The sequence below is a fragment of the Gossypium hirsutum genome, chromosome D13 (assembly GCF_007990345.1).
Source record: "Gossypium hirsutum isolate 1008001.06 chromosome D13, Gossypium_hirsutum_v2.1, whole genome shotgun sequence".
In the NCBI taxonomy this organism is placed as follows: Eukaryota; Viridiplantae; Streptophyta; class Magnoliopsida; order Malvales; family Malvaceae; genus Gossypium; species Gossypium hirsutum.
This window is the reverse complement of record NC_053449.1, coordinates 56,255,530-56,272,914: the sequence shown is the minus strand read 5'-3', so window position 1 is coordinate 56,272,914 and position 17,385 is coordinate 56,255,530. Positions and strand designations below refer to the sequence as shown.

At 30.5% G+C, this 17,385-nt stretch overlaps 1 protein-coding gene and 1 non-coding gene across 2 annotated transcripts; both read right to left on the bottom strand.

Annotated features, from left to right (window-relative positions):
• Window positions 1-42: 42 nt before the first annotated feature.
• LOC121225887 (small nucleolar RNA R71) lies at window positions 43-149 on the bottom strand. The gene has a single exon (XR_005923791.1). It is a non-coding gene; the product is annotated as a small nucleolar RNA R71 (small nucleolar RNA).
• Window positions 150-7,606: 7,457 nt separating this feature from the next.
• On the bottom strand, window positions 7,607-15,964 carry LOC107937281 (caffeic acid 3-O-methyltransferase). Its single transcript, XM_016870139.2, has 4 exons — window positions 15,487-15,964; window positions 12,732-13,042; window positions 12,156-12,220; window positions 7,607-8,209 (listed from the first exon to the last, which is right to left on the bottom strand). The coding sequence occupies exons 1-4, from the start codon at window positions 15,888-15,890 to the stop codon at window positions 7,892-7,894; spliced, it is 1,098 nt and encodes a 365-aa protein (XP_016725628.1). The 5' UTR covers window positions 15,891-15,964; the 3' UTR covers window positions 7,607-7,891.
• Between the last annotated feature and the right edge of the window lie 1,421 nt (window positions 15,965-17,385).

The following is a 17,385-nucleotide window of genomic DNA, read 5'->3' as shown; positions in this document are numbered from 1 at the left end:
AAGAAATTCCTACTGAAGTACTTCCCACTGGCTAAGACAACTAAGTTGAGGAATGATATCTCTTCCTTTATTCAGATTTATTTAGAGACCCTATATGATGCATAGGAGAGGTATAATGACTTATTGAGAAGGTGCCCTCACCATGGGTTACCTTTATGGTTACAAGTTCAAACTTTTTAAAACTGTTTAAATCTCTCAACTAGACAGTTAATCAATGCAGCAGCCGGTGGTACACTTAACAATAAAACACCCGAAGCAGCTTATGAGTTTATAGAAGAGATGACACTGAATAATTATCAGTGGCAAGTCATGAAGACGAAGCTAATGAAAGCAACCAGAGTTTTCAACTTAGATGCAGTCACCATGTTATCAAATCAGGTAGAACAATTAAATAAGAAAATTGATGGTTTATATATTTCTACGCAGGCACATCTGGTGATACAATGCGATACAAATGAATGAAGAATGAACAATCTAAAATGTTTACCCTATGGTCCCAGCACGGAAAATGAACAAATCAATTATATAGGTAATAATTCTAGGCGTCAAAATAACCCTTATAGTAATACATATAATGTAGGTTGGAGGAACCATCCCAATTTTTCTTGGGGTGATCAAGGAAATCAAAGGGCACAACCCCCTCCAAGCTTCTAACAACAACCTTACCAGCAAGAGAAGAAGTTGGACCTTGAGGAGATGTTGACGAAGTTTATCCCGATGTCAGAAACCCGCTTTCAAAACACTGAAGCAGTACTTAAAAATCAACAAGCATCGATTCAAGGGGTCGATAACCAAATCGACCAACTTGCTAAGTTATTTTCAAAATGACCACAAGGTAGTTTGCCTAACAATACCAAAACTAACTTAATGGAGCAACTTCATACAATTATTGTTCAAGATGAAAAAGGGTTTGTTGAATCTGAACCAAAACCAATGCAAGAAAGTGAGGTAAGTAACATTAAGGTTGAGGTAAGCTAGAATGAGCAAAAGTCAGTTGGTAAGGAATATAAACCTCGAGTTTCATATCCTAATGCGACAAAAAGAGACCACACGAATAAGCAATTTGGTAAATTTCTTAAAATCCTAAAAAAATTACATATTAACTTACCATTTGTTAAAGCTCTTTTGCAGATGCCCAATTCAGTTAAATTTTTAAAGGAACTTTTGGAAAACAAAAGGAAGTTAGATGATTCATCGACTGTGGAGCTAAATGTAGTTTGCTCAGCCATACTACAAAATAAGCTACCTAATAAATTAAAAGATCCAAGGAGTTTTACTATTCCGTGTTTAATTGATAGTTTGAATATTAATAATACTTTGGCAAATTTAGGAGCTAGTATTAATGCCATGCCCTATAAAATGTTTAAGCAATTAGGTCTTGGGAAAGCCAAACAAACTAGGATGAGTACTCAATTAGCAGAATGAACCATTAGATTTTCTAAGGGTATTATTGAAGATGTTTTTGTAAAAATTGATAAATTCATATTCCCAATTGATTTTGTTGTTTTAGACATGGATGAGGATAGTGACGTACCTTTGATCCTAGGTCGGCCTTTTTTAGCAACTACTAGAACTATAATTGATGTTGGTATGGGTGAATTAGTACTTTATGTAGGTGACGAAACGATTTCTCTCCAAGCTCGTGATTCTGTTAAGATATCTAGTGATCGAGATGATTTTACAAGTTCTGTTAATATGAGTAACCATGTGGCTCAACCTTCTTTGCAGGAAACCTCTCAGAAAAATGTAATGGAGCCATGTTTAAGTCCATGCGAAAGAAACATAACGACTCATGAAGAACGAATGTTACAAATCAATGAACTGGATGAATGACGGACACATGTCAAGGAGAAACCGAAAAAGCAAGATAAAGAGTCAAAGCGACGCCATGATGAGCATGTGGATGGAACGAACCAATTTAAGGTTGGAGACAAGGTACTGCTAGATAAAAAAAAGATCCTCGAATTGCCACTTTGGAGCTTGATGCAAACGGATCAAATCCCTTTACGGTACTGAATGTCTTCCCATACGGTATAGTCGAGGTAACTCATTCTGAATTTGGCACATTTAAGGCAAATAGTACTCGACTTAAACCTTATTTTGATAATAGAATTGATAACGAGAAAGAGAAATTTCAACTCCGTAAACCACCGTGACCGTGCGAATATGAGGTAACTCAAGCTTAAACTTTAAATAAGCGCTTCTCAGGAGGCAACCTGAGTGTTAACATTGTTAATTCTCTTAATTCTATTTCATATTATTTTTAAACTAATTAATTTTTAAAATAAAAAAATGTTTTTGACCCACACGGCCTAGACACATAGGCGTGTGCCAGGCTGTGTGCACTATAAGAGGTTCAACAGTGAGTTAGACGGCCTGGCGATGTGGCCATGTGATCCACACGGCATGGACACATGGGCGTGTCTTTGGCCGTGTGGATCCTGGGACTTTAATTTTCAAAAAAATTTGATAGAGACACGGCCGTGCGACACCTTTGATTTGTTGTGAGTGTCAATTTGATTTGTTATTCTAGAACTTGCTTCGATTATACATGTCAAGACTACACCTTTGATTTGATATACTAATATGCTAAAGAAACTTAGGTTTTAACCCACTTATCCCATAAAAAGCCTACCTACATGATTAACCCTTAGTAAACCCTGTTGAACCTAACACACCGTTTCTTGATTTACACATTAATGTTAACCATAACTCATCTTTTCGTTGAAACTTTTTCCCGCTTTATTGACTCTTTTTTTGTCGAGATTTGATTTGGTTAATTGTCTGGCTATGCTCTTCTGCTTGATTTGCTGAACTATTTTTGATTGTTTAAATAAAAAAAGAAAAAAAATATTGATTATTATTTAGTTATATGTTGATTGAGCTTGAACAGTTAAATTCATATTTTGAGAAGAAACTAGTTTTTATTCTTGAATGGTTCTCAATTAATGTAATTGTTTTAATTCAGCATTTGTGTATTTTTTTCTAGTTTGGTAATTTATCAATTAAATTTCGATTATAACCAAAATTTCTGGCATTTCTCCACACCCTTAACCTAAGCCCCATTACAACCTCTTAAAGACCTTTTGATTTGTGTATCATATCATTTTATAGTGGCAGATATTTGATTTTCATGCAAGCCTATGGTAATAAACTTTCTTGTTTGACTATTGAATGCTTATTCATGAACCTTAAACACCTTGAGTGATGAGTGAATCTTTAGTGAGGATGTTGATTCTTGTAGATTTTGAAATAAAGATAACTACTTAAATAAGGGGAGACACCTATGTTTTCATGTTTAAAAATGTTAGCTTGGATTGTTTGAGACTTTAGTGCTCTTTTGGTTGAATTGTCAATGCATGATTATTTGTGAATTATTTTGAGACATTATAGATAAGAATTACAAGTTGAGAAATATTAATTTTAATGTGAGTTTTGAATTTTGCTTGAGGACAAGCAAACGCTTAAGTGTGGGGATATTTGATAAGCTATAAAAGTAACATATTTTAATCTCATTCTTAATGCGTTTTTGGATGATTAATTATGAAAATTAGTGAAGTTGATGCTTTTAATCCTTATATTCCTGTTTCAATACTTAAGAGAGCATTTGGGAGCGAAAGGAGCGAAAAATGAGCCAAAATTGGACAAATAGAAATGTTTTCATGATCTACACGGCTTGGGCAATTCTACACGGGCTGGCCATACGCCCGTGTGAGCCACACAGGCTGGCTACACGCCCATGTGCCAGCCCGTGTCAATTTCACACACTGCTTCCCAAATACACAGAAAAACCCAATCTTAGGCTTTCTGAGCATTCAAAAGTCTATAAATACTAATTAGAAGAAGACCTAAAGGGGCAATCAGAGAAGATCGAAGAAAACATTCGAAGAACGCCGTCAGAATCAACTCAAAAGCGGATCTCCCTCAAGATCGAAGATCTCTGTTTAATTTCTTTTAAAGTTTTATTGATTTTTTTTATGTCTTGTGGTTATCCTGATTTTGAGATGTTTATATTCAGGATTATGAGCTAAATTCCCTAGATACCTAGGGAAGATGAAACCTATGATGAATCTTATTATTTGATTTCTGATTTGCACGATAAATACTTGATTCTTGTTTTCAATTATGTATGCTTATTTCTTGTTTTAATATTTTTAGTGATAATAATTCATGTTTAATGTGCTTAATTCAGTGGAGCAAAAGGCCTTGTTTAAGAGTAGATCTAGCATAATTGAGTGGAGTTTCATGCAATCCTAGAAATAGGACGATATAAATCTATCAGATTAGAGTAAAATCTAATAAGGGAATCCATAGATCGAGTTAATGCGACGATAGGGGTTTTAATTAGAAAGAGATTTTAATTAATCAACCTAGAGTCAATTGTTCTTACTCTCGAAAGAGATATTACCATAATTTAGGGATTTCTACGGATCAAGTAACAAGTGAATAAATCGTTTAATTCAAATTCATAATAATAGGTGAAGTCTAGGTGGATTCTTTCCTAAGTATTGTCTATCTCTTTGGCTATCTTCGATTATTTTCCTATTTCATTATTTATTGCATTCTTAGTTAAATTAATTTTGTAATTTTAGTTTAAAAATAATCACTCCAATTTGTCGGCTAAATAACAGAAAAACGATAATTACTAGCACTTTTAGTCCTCGTGGATACGCTATTCCCTACTCACCATAACTATACTATTGTTCGATAGGTGCGTTTGCATTAGTCGTATTTATAGTTAGTTTAGTGACCATCAGTACGTCCTCGATCACATCTCCCACTACGTCCGTGACTACGGCCGCGACCTCTATATTTTCCATTTTCATAATTATTGTGTACTGTTACGTTCACTTCAGGGAGTGATGCGGAACCAGTGGGACGAATTCCATAATTTTTCATCAACAGCTCATTATTTTGTTTAGCCACCAAAAGGCATGAAATCAATTCAAAATACCTTTTAAAGTCTTTTTCACGATATTTCTGCTGCAGGAGCACATTAGCAGCATGAAAAGTTGAAAATGTTTTCTCTAACAAGTCCTCATCAGTTATTGTTTTCTCCACATAATTTTAGTTGAGAACTAATTTTGAAAAGTTCTAAATTGTATTCACTTACAGTTTTAAAATCTTGCAACCTTAAGTGCATCCAATTATAACGAGCTTTAGGGGGTATCACCATTTTCTGATGGTCAAATCATTCTTTCATATTTTTCTACAACTCAATAGGGTCTTTCACAGTGAGATATTCCACTTTTAATCCTTTATGTAGATGATGACGGATGAAAATCATTGATTTTGCCTTGTCTTGATTAGATGTTTCTTTATCTACTAATATAATATTTCCTAAACCTTTAGCATCTAGGTGAATTTCAGCATCTAACACCCATGACAAATAATTCTTGCCTGAGATGTCTAAGGCCACAAATTTAAGTTTGGTAAGATTTGACATTATAATCACTTGAATCAAAATATAAAAAAAATATTAGTAAAATAATAAGCATTCTCAATAGTAAAATAATTCAATTATATATATCAAAATTGCTAAATAATAATATGTATGTCAAATATTGGCATAGAGAGGAATAATTATAATAATAACTTAAAACAAATTACATTAATTGAAATTTCTTTTAGTAAAAAAACATGTATATATAATTATCATTATTAGATTTGAGTTGTAAAGATAAGTGTGCAAATGTTACCCAAAGAAAATATTTCATCTAGACAATAAAATAAAAGAATTATAAAAATACATATACCGTATATAATTTAACGGGAGTTATATGGGCAAATTATATAAAGTCGAAATGACGTGAACTTCACTATGAACTTGTAGAAGCTCGTGCTGATAACGTGTTATAAAATAACCAAATAAAAGAACACTTAAAGTAAATAAAGAATTTTCTCGTATCTTCTTTTCATTTACAAAAGAGTGTTATTTATAAACCATTGACATTCAATGCAATACAAATAAATGAAGCTTATTTAACTGCTTCATTAACACGTACATTAAGCATGTTTCATAATGAATGTGGGGGTTTATCTCATTACTTTCATAAATGTTTAAAGGTCATAGACATCCATTTAATGTATTTAAAACATTTTTAATTATGTTAACTAAAATTTTCATTATTTATTTACAAATTATTTAATAGTTAAATATTTTACTAAATGATGAGGTGACTTATTATAGTTAATTGATGGTGTATGAGACTTATGCACTACGTGTAATAAATATTAACCCATAATATAATATTGTTATAATTAATAACAAAAAATTATACATAATAATAAATTGTTATACGCAATTTATTCTCTCTTATACATAAAAAGGTGGATGCATACTGCAAAGGTTGCCCTGTCGACTAAGAAGGAGGGTTCTAAGTGTTATTCAAACATGAAGAAGACCTACGGTTAACTGGAATGGTGGAGTTGGCTGGGGTGGAAGAGTTGGTAGGGTTGTTAGGATTGGTTGGACCGATAGGGGTATTGGTCTAATGAGATTGAGAGGACATGTTGTCTACGCTCAACTAACCAATTGTTGATGTGTAGCATCAAAAAGGAGACAAGAAGGAGGAAATGGTGGCATTGACGAAGGTTGGTTCACCCTGTCTAGGCGGAGAGCCGGAGAGTAGAAATAATGAAGATGGTAGATGTAGAAGCTGAGAGAAAATTAGTAGAGTGTAGGTAAGTGTGCTGAAGAGTTTATCCTTTTTTTGTCGTCTTGGGGATTATTTATAGGCGAGGTCCTGTGTTGGGTGGCGTTAACATGATAGGCCCGTTATTAGGCTATTATTGTGGGACACGTAGGGTGGATGTCGTTGATGGGATGAGAATGTCTATGATGAGACTTATTTTGTGATTCCTTCTAATTTGAGGTATGAAATAGTTGAACCCACATGAGGTTTGGTAATTAAAAGGATCACATTCTTAAAAAAAAGCTGGATGCCTAGAGGAATGAATGGTAGCTACATTTTAGAGGGAAGGTGGTTGGCTTCCTTGAATAGCTATCTCCTACCTAGAAAAGTGGTTGAGCTAGGAAGTGAGCCTTCTAGTGATTTCTCAATCTGCAGTGAGTACAGTATGTACCTCAAACAGTGTTTCTGTGCTGTCATGTATCCCATTGGTGGGAGGTATAACAAGCCTAAAAATTAATCTGAAACATAATCTAAATTAAAAGGTCACTACAAAAGAACCAATATTTCATGATGCTTTTTTTTCCATTATAGTGATGTTTATGAGCACCACTAATAATATAAAAGTAGGCACAAAATCGCTGTGGGAAAATCCATGGTAAAAAATTCGTAGTGTTTGCAAGAACTATCATCGTGACATCAAAGAAATGCCGTAAAAAGAAGAAAGATAATAAGTAGTGGAATTTATTAGGACATTTAGAGGCATTCATTTACAAAATCTGTAACATATGGACTTCTGGCGGGGTTTTATCAACTAAACAGCACAATAATATCTTTTACAGCAGAAAATGTTAATATTCATGGACGCTTCTTTATTAAAAACACCAATTAATATCTATGATATATTTTCTTTGCATTTTCAATATGATTTTTAATATTTTAATAATAATTTACCGTCAATAATATTGGGAATTGAGATTAAAATAAAACTCATATGTATAACATTTAAATTTAAAAAGGTATAATATTCATTAGTAAACAATCCAAATATAACAACATTAACCAAAATAATAACATAAAGTACCTAAGATGGTTGCATAAAAGCTAACTAAATTTATTGGAATCTTGTTCTATCTTCTTTTTGATTGGCTACATACCTTCTTTCCTTTTCATATCTTCATATCTTCTTCTTGTTCAACTTCGATTTTGGGATGAAATATGCTGCTTACCTCTGTTATTGGTAGATGAAATGATAATAACTATTGTGGTGAATTGTTCATATTTTTCAATAATTCAATGACCCAATAATTGTAAACACGACAAACAGGTTTGAAAGCTGCGAAACCAGCTTGAACAACCAATGTCTCAAACTCTTTGAATGTTCTTTCCTTTGCACCAGGGAGCAAATGAAGCAATATCGCATCACAAATGAGTGTTGTAGCTGTGACAATGTCAGGCATGGGCAGTTCTGGCAATATTGATTCCAATACTATCACTTTTCCACACTCTGATATTGCTTCATAACAATTTCTTAGCAATTTCAAGCATTCTTCATCTCTCCAATCGTGAAGTATCCACTAAACCAACCACAATATATATTTATTAGTTTAAATAATGATTAAAAGAAATCGACCTGAGTCAATTCATTGAATCATGAAGTGTAACGCCTCGCTTAATTTATTTGTGTTTCTGTAAATATCTAATACAAATGGATATTTGCTTTAGTAGTTAAGTATTCTGGGTGTGTGTGTGTGAGGTCTTGGGTTTAAGTCTCACCTTTATCAAATTTTGTTATTTTTCTAATTCTAGCCTTACCCTTGTTGAGTGGCCTTATATAGGGTTGCATGCTATTTTATATCAGAATGGAGTGGTAAGGTAATTCGTGTGTTAGGGGTATTGTGTTTAAATCTTGGCGCAAGTGTGGTTAATATTTTTGCTTGGTAATCTAATAGAGTTTCGGAGTTAAAATTCTGGGGGAGTTATGAGTAGTGGGAGATAATTAAGGGATTATGTCGGCATATCTTCTTATTTTCTTTTTTTTTCAAATTTTAATTAGTTTCTCCCTTCTTCCAAAATTAACGTCAGTTCCTGTTCCCTCTCTACCTTTCTGTTAATTTTATTTTTGTTCTTCCTCTTTCTGGCGTAATCCATGTTCCTTCGTTCCTTTCAATTTTCTTGTTCACTATTATTGTTCTTCGCATGGTTTTGATAAGCCTATCAATTCTCTTTGTTGTAGTAGCGTACGGTTGTTGTAGGAAATCTGAACTCTGCGATGAGTTGTGTAGGTGAAGGCGATGAATCTATAGTTTGCGCTCCGATGGTTTAACTTTTGTGTGTAGTCATTTTACGGTGGTAAGTGTGGAACGTTGTTTGATTTAGTTTTGGTTGTTTTTGTAAACTAGATGTTAATAGTACTTTGGGATTCTGTTTTTAGGTGTTGGTGGTCTTGGGGCTGGTTTCGCAACAAAATCGTAATAGGTGTGTTCCAAAATCGTGAAAAATGAGGCTTCGACGAAAGTCGAAATTGCCTACTGTCGAAGCTATACGGGCGTGTGTTAGGCCGTGTGGGTGGTCGTGTGCGAGACACAGTCATGTGTTTGATGAGGGCATGGCCGTGCGCAAGACACGACCGTGTGGTGATGTGGGTGTGGCCGTATGGGGCACACAGGCTAGGCTAAATTGGGCGTGTGGTCCCATATTTCTGAAATTTTCCCTAAGGTCGCACAGATTGCTCTAATTGGTTGTGGGTCAACCGTAGGGTTGATAAGGACTAACCAAACCCTAGATTATGTAATCTGATATTTTGATATTATGCTTTGAGTAGGACACTTTTATGCATGTTTGACTATTTTGTTATATGTATATTTGATATCTATACACAGGCATGATAAGCATGTTATATCTGTATCTATATCTGTTTTTGGGTGGGATTGTATATATAGAGGAAGTGTTCTGAAAGGCAACATTCGCCTATATTCTAGCAGCTTGGCTGCACTTTATTTGATGTGTCGTAATGGCACGATATACTATGTAGGGATGGGTAGGTGTTTTTAACCCTACATGGTGTGATGGGATGGTCAGAGTTGGTGTGTAGAGGATGATGGTAAGATTCTGTATATCTGATCTGCATATCTGTAACTATTATTTGTATCTGAAATGGACATGAGTCCGAATTTGAATCTGAATCTGACTGTGCATGTGATTTCTGTATGTATAGCATGTCTATGTTTGTTGGGTTACACAGTGAGTTTACGAAAACTCACATATGTTTATCTGTTTTGTTCAAGTAATCCTCAGACTTAAGCAGATTGGTGCAATGGAGACTCAGCTGTGACCATTCATCCGGGAACTGATTATACTTAGTAATTATGATTTTTATTTAAATTTCGGACTTAATTGAGAGTTTGTAATTTCTGGGACTCTCTGGACTGGACGATTTTTAAACTTTTGGTTTTGGTTTTGTTTGCTTGTTTATTCGCATGGTTTAACAAAACATTTATGGAAACGACGGTTTTACTCAAAGAAAATGCTTTTATGAAAATTACAAATTGGATTTCCAAAATATAATGGTTTTATTAGACTTCTGCTGTAAATTGTGTTTTGGCAAAAGAAATAATTCATAACGTTTTTGACAACAGATATAAGCAAACATGAGTTATAAGCTGGAATGATTTACTGTAACGACTCCGTTTTCAAAACCCTTTATTGTAACATTACCGAATTCGGCCATAACAACTAGGTCGAATTTAAGGTGTTACATGAATATTGGAGTTGTGTGGCTCTCGGTAGTACCCATTGCAAGTTGTCACTAAAACAATTTATTTCTTGTTTTATTTGGTTTAACAATTTAATGAAGAAAATCTTTAAACTTATTAATGTGTTGTTATATTGAAGATATTATGATCCATCAATGGAAACCAATCTTTAGCTTTGAAGATTGGATAAAATTCGGGTGAGTCTATTAATTCCTTGGAATGTGAAGATTAGATCAAGATTGTGTTGCTAATTTTGAAGAGCATATCTTTGATAGATTGTGCTTTGATTGTTAATGACATTAAAACTATTTTCAAGGAGTTACTTTGTATTCACTTAAATTCTATGTTAGCAAGTTGAAATTGATATATACTTTGAGACTTGTCTAGGTTTTGTATGAGAGCTTATTGAATTTATTCTAATTTTTTAATTAATAAACTATTTTTGTAAGAGAGTGCAAACTGTTATTGTAAACATTGTTGAGTGTTTACTGCTCAAGTTCTCAGGGGATGAGTTGGAGGAGAGTGGTGAGTGTTCTAGTCTTTTAAGTACAAATGTTAGATCTCTATAATTAGGGAATAATAGAGTTTGAAAGGTTGTTGTATTTTTAATTAAAAATAGTGAAATTACTAGTTGAACTAAGCTCCACAAACATAAAAAAATTGAATTACACAAATAAACCTTTGGTGTTCTTTATTTTGTTTGTACAATTTTCAAAGTGATAAACCATAATGACACTACAATGAAGTACATTTATTTATAAATTTATATTTTAGCAAACAAGTAACTTCAAATGACAACATTAGTTTTCTAATAAAGAAATCATACTTTAACAAATAGAAAATGAAAGTATTAATTTGAATCACTGCTGAAAAATAGATTCGGATTAAGTATATTTATTTTACTCATTGCTCAGTCTACAGTATGATATATAAAAATCTAATTTTATTTTATTTATTTTTGGTTAATCATCAATCTTATTGAACTAGAAAAAAAATACAATTATATAGAGAGAGAGATATGCCTCTTGTAATTGACGAGATTTGAACATTTAATCTTTTAATGTTATATTAAAGATCATAATATCAAGTCAACTGTATTTTTAAATTAATATATATTAATTTAAAATTAAAACTATTTTTTAATTTTTTCAAATTTGTTTTAATAAATCCATCAATTCAATTGAATTGAAAATAAAAAAATCTTATCAATTTGATATAAACCTATTTCCTTTTTAACCTTTACTTTGAATATATAAAACCATAATAGAATTTGACTACAATCACTTTTTATTATAACAATCAAGTTTGTTATATAAATAATTTTCTTTTATGTTTTATCATTATCCTTTATCACAACAACAGCCATAAAATATGGAGTACATTCTTTTTTACTAAATTATTTCTCTATAACAATCTCAAATTTTAATAAAATTAGTTTTATTCTTAAATGAAATAAAATAATAAATTTTAATTAAGATATTATTTAAAAAATATTTTACTAAATAAAATAATTTTTAATGATGAAATTATATCTATAAAATTTTTTCAATATATTAGTTAAATCACTAATTAATATTTTACTAATATATTATAGCTTTTTAATTTAAAATATTTAAAAAAATTGAAATATGTTCTGAATATCAAATGTTATAATAAATATATAGCAGTATCTCTCTATGAAATCTAAAATTTTAACAAACAAATAAATTTTACTATACAAAAGTTAAGAGTTTAATTTTAATGAGTTTCAGTTAAATTGATAACTAACCTTCATAAAAATAACTTCTCCATTAGGAACTTTGTTGAACATATCTCCTCCAACATGCTCCACTCCTAACATCAACAAAATAAATTATCAAAGTTCATCCAGGAAACTTTAAACAAAAACTTATTCATAGTTTTGTATAATGTATGCTTGTAAACTACTTGAGATTCAAGACCAAAACCAAAAAAGAAAAAAATTATTCTACTCAATCATTGTAGCTAGCTGAATTTATATAGTCTATTACTTGACTTGCCATGACTCACAAGTCTCATTGATTACACCATAAATTCATAAATATTTCATTCAAAATAAAATTTGAGCTCAAACACAAATAATTAAGTCGGAAGTTCTATTTTAAAAATCAAGCTTATTCTCTATCATGTAAGTAAGTTTCATCTAAGGCTCAAATAATTTATTTTCTTTTGTATAGAATTGAGCGCAAACTTAGAAAGTGAAACTCAATTAAGCTTCAATCAAACTTTGAACACTTAATTTTCATTAAGCCCAAATATTTCACAATTTGACTCAATTCCATCCTATTTTTTTAATAAAATAAAATTGAATCAATGGTAGGGTTACCTGGAATACTGGGTGCATCTTTAACAACAAAGGGCAAATCAAAGTTAATGCCCTTAATTCGAGGGTACTTTGAAATAATGAGCTTAAGACTTGTGCCCAATCCTCCTCCCACATCTACCACTTGGGTTAAGCCTTCAAAACCCTTGTAGATTTGTAAGACTTTATTCATGACTATGGCAGTGTGGTTGGACATTGTGTGGTTGAAAGTATTGGCTAAATTTCTATCTTTTGTAACCGCCTCAAACAAGTCTCCCCCAAATCCCCTCACAAATGACAACCCACCTTCCAATGTTGCCTCTTTCAAGAAGTTCCTACACAAAATTTTACATGATTTAATAAACCCAAAAGATAATGAAAAATTCGGTGATTAAAAATTTGTTTATAATTTGTAATTTTAAAATCTTGATAGTTAATATAGATATGCAATGCCTGACGTAAATTCATAAGATTCATGCCCTAATCGGCTTTAAATTATATATATATATATATATATAGTCAAGTTAATTAAAAATAACTTTAAAGTGAAGCTATTAAAGACGAGTAACAAATTCCATAAAATTTCAAAGATATAGAAAGTGATGTTCAAAATAGTTAAAGGCCACATCACGATAAATATATCACAATAATTGTATTACACGTACATGTATATCAAAATAAAAAATTCAGAACACAAATTTGTATTTAAGAATAATATATAATAAATAATGAAACATGTAGTTTAAAATTAATTAATCATAACAGTACATAAAATATATACGATATTAAAATTAAAAAGTTAGTGAAATTGTGAGTAAAACAAAATTTAAACACAAATACACCATATTAACAATATTAAATGCACTAAAATTGATAATCATAATGTTGTCATCAATTGTAAGTTAGTGTCAAATTGACTTATGATACCAACCCATTTGGTGACATTATCTATATACACAAATTTGGCGAGAGAAAATATTTTATGTTAAAAGTTAATATTTTTAAGGTTTACTCAAGAATTGTTATTGGTGTAATAGTAACGAATTTGTTTAGAAATCTCGTTGGGGATCAACTCATATAAACAACGAGAAAGAACGAATAAAGAAAATTGGGCACGCAAATTTATGTGAAAAAACTCCTCCAATCAATAGGATAAAAAATTATGAGCAAATGAGACTTCCATTCAACTTTGACAGTTCAAGCAATTAATGACCTTAAGTGGTAACAATTTTTTTATTATTTAAAAACTATATAAAAAGTATGAAAAGTAAAAAAAGGCTATTGAAAAATAGTAATAGCCATTTAATAAAATGGTATATTAGTCGTTTTCAAACTGAGTTAGTACCCTATTAACTTGTGACACCAACTCAATCAAAAGTTTTATTAATTGTATAGATATTTGCAATCAAAATTTAAAATAAAACAAATAACATAAATTAAATATTATATGCTTTTAAAACTTGTATGATTAGTGTCTTGACAATCAAACAATTAAACGCATCACTATAATTATACTCAACATGCATATAAAATTTTGAGTTGGCTAATATTTTTATCATATTAAATAAATATAGTATTTTTATTAATATATATCTAACAGTAAAAAAATTATTGGTAAAAAATCTCTCTAGTCTCTTTGAATTTCAATATTGAAAAAATTGATCTAAATCAAAATAATTTAATCATTGTAAATTCTGAAAGTGAGTAACTAAGGAAATTAATCACAGCAATTAATATTTTTCGCCAATTATATATAATTTTGATTCATAACAAATCAGGCCCTCAATATTTACATGTTTTTTTTTGGTCAAGCAATATTTACATGTCTAGTATTAACAAATTAAACCCTCAATATTTACATGTCCTTGTTTTGTGTCTTTATTTTGGTTGAGCAGTATTTTTTTTTTGAATAATTGACTGGGGTATTATAATATATAAAAGAAAACAGCCCATAACATTGCTGGGCTGGTCTAAAAACAAAGGCATAGTCTGCAAATTAAAACAACCCATAAACCAACCGACTAAAATGTTCAGACTTTAAAAAAAAAAAACCTAATTAAATAAAAAATAAAATAAAAGAAGCATAAAAACCAACCGTCATTTCTAGGGGTGTTCATTCGGTTAACTGACCGGTTAACCGACCCGAAATAACATTAATCGAATTAACCGACCTTTCAAAATCTTTAACCGTTAACCGAACTGAAATTTTTTTCAAAAAAATTAACCGAACCGAAATTTCTTCGGTTAATTCGGTCAGTTAACCGAATTAACCGAAAATTATATATATTTTTTATTTTTGGTTAAAAATTAACCGAATTAACCGAATTACCCGAATTACCCGAATTAACCAAATTAACCAAATTAACAAAATTGAATCACTACATAATTAAATTATTTTTAGACTTTTAGACTTTAGTTTTAGTCTTAGTTTTAAAATTTTATTTTTATTTATTAAATTATTTGTAATTTAATTTTATGATTGGGTTGGGTTGGGTTGAATACTTGAGTTTAGATTGGGTATGCTTAATATTTACAAATTAAGCCTTCAATATTTACAAGTTTAATATTACTATATCATCATTATTCATTTAGAATTGATGAAAAAATATTAATTGCTGTGATTAACTATACTTAATTACTAATTTTCGAAATGGATGGAATTAACTTACTACAATATTTTTGAAAGAGACGAAAGAGTTGTCATTACCAGAAATTTTTGGTTAAATGACTGATGTTAGGAAAAATATGATACAAAGAATCAAAGAAAAAGAAGACTAACCAAGACTCGAACACATGTCTATCCGTATTCAGATGCAGCATTGGAAGTACGGAAATTCCATCTTCATTTTGAACAAAGTATTTGCCGATTGAAGCAATACCATATAATCTCGTCGTGTTTCCGTCTTCATCGGTAGCAAGCTTGCAATCCAAGACCGAATGGGCCGTCAGAAATTGAAGTATACGGTCGATGATTTCGGGAGCATTAGGGTTCTTAGCTGGAAGTCTGGAGACAATCTCAGCAGCAGAAACCATGGAGCCTGGATTCGATTTCGCTATAATCTCGAATAAATCAAGCTCAACGGCGGCTTTCAAAGCAAAAGGAAGCACTATTGAAGTAGCGTATTGAATTGCCCGTAAGCAATCTTCCTCTTCCTTTGTTGTGCTTTGTTGTGAACTCATCATCCTGTAATTCTGGGTTTGGATATGAATTTGCAGAAAGTTCAATCAAATGCACAGAAATTTATGAATAGGAAGTTGAAAGGCATGCAGTTCTGAAACGACATTTATAGAAGTGGTGAACGTATATTTTTTCTGAATTATATGGGGCCCACAAGGCTAGGATTTGGATTAATTTATTAAAATGATACTTTCATCTTCTTAATTCACGGATCCAATTTTTATTATTTATCATTTAATGTTAACCTAAATTAAAATTTATTTATATTTTTAATGATTTGATATGATGAATTTTAATTTATTAAAATGTATTTCAAAATTTTATGATTCCAATAAAAATATAAAAACCGAACGTATCATTAAAATTAAATTAATTTTCTATTTATTTATTTATTGAAATTATTAGATTAAGATTTCAATTTATGATATGGTATATCAATTAATAGATGTTATTTATTACGAAGTTTTAGGTTTTGATTATTAATGAATTCAATTTTTATAAATTTTTTATGTATTAATGGTGTTTTCCAAGAATAAAATTCTCGAAGAAATCAGTATAACGATTTTAAGAGGAAAATGTTATAAATTTATTGATAAATGAATTTCTATATAATTCTCAAAATCTCCAAATTTATTTTTAATTCTTGTAACTTTTAAAAAATTTATAGGGTACCTTAATTATCTTTATTATATATTTGTAACCTATAAATAATTGAATCTAAAAAAAAGTAGAATTATCCTTTCACTTTTGTGTCTACTTTTCTTTCTTATTCTTACTATAAATCTCTTAGTTTTATAATATGTTATCGGCAGTAAAATTCTTTATCTATTAAATATTAGACTTATACTCCATAATTTTTCATTCGAAGCTTTAGACACAAGATGCAAAAAGTTTTGCAGGAAATTTTTATTTAACTTTTCATATTGGATTTTTTTTAAAGTCTTCAATAATTATGATGATTTTGTTTAATTTATTTTATTTTTATATTTTAAGGATGGTAAAGATTTGATCTCGATATAGATTTTAATTAAAAGTAATTTTATGTCAAATTTTATGGATTGCTTGTCGTGCTATTGAGACTTTTGCAGAAGATAAGAAATTTAGGTAAATTTATTTATCACATCACATGCTTATATGTACTTAAATTGTTTTTCATATAAAAATGTTTTTCTTTGTATATGTTATTTGATAATTGTTTAGTGATTATGTTTGAATGGTAATAGATTAATTTTAATGTTATAAATTGATAGATTTGTAAATAACAATCCATAAATTTTATCGATCAATTTTATTAATTAAGGCCTAAGGTTCATCATAGTATGTGACTTTGCATCAGTTCTTAGTCATCATTAAACTAATTGTTTTTTTGTGTTTATTTGATGCATTCAATTTGAATATATATATTCTAAATTCTATAAAACATATGTTTTTGGATTTTGATATCGGTATAATTTTGATTTAGTGTTTGTAAGGTTTAGGGTTCAGTGTTCATTTTTAATT

Bases quoted from the DNA above. Each gene is read 5' to 3' on its own strand.
- LOC107937281 (XM_016870139.2), bottom strand. From the start codon at position 15,890: ATGATGAGTTCACAACAAAGCACAACAAAGGAAGAGGAAGATTGCTTA. The intron at 12,221-12,731 runs GTAACCCTACCA...TGTTGATGTTAG, and splicing joins AGATGCACCCAGTATTCCAG to GAGTGGAGCATGTTGGAGGA. The intron at 8,210-12,155 runs GTTAGTTATCAA...TGGTTGGTTTAG, and splicing joins GAGAAGTTATTTTTATGAAG to TGGATACTTCACGATTGGAG.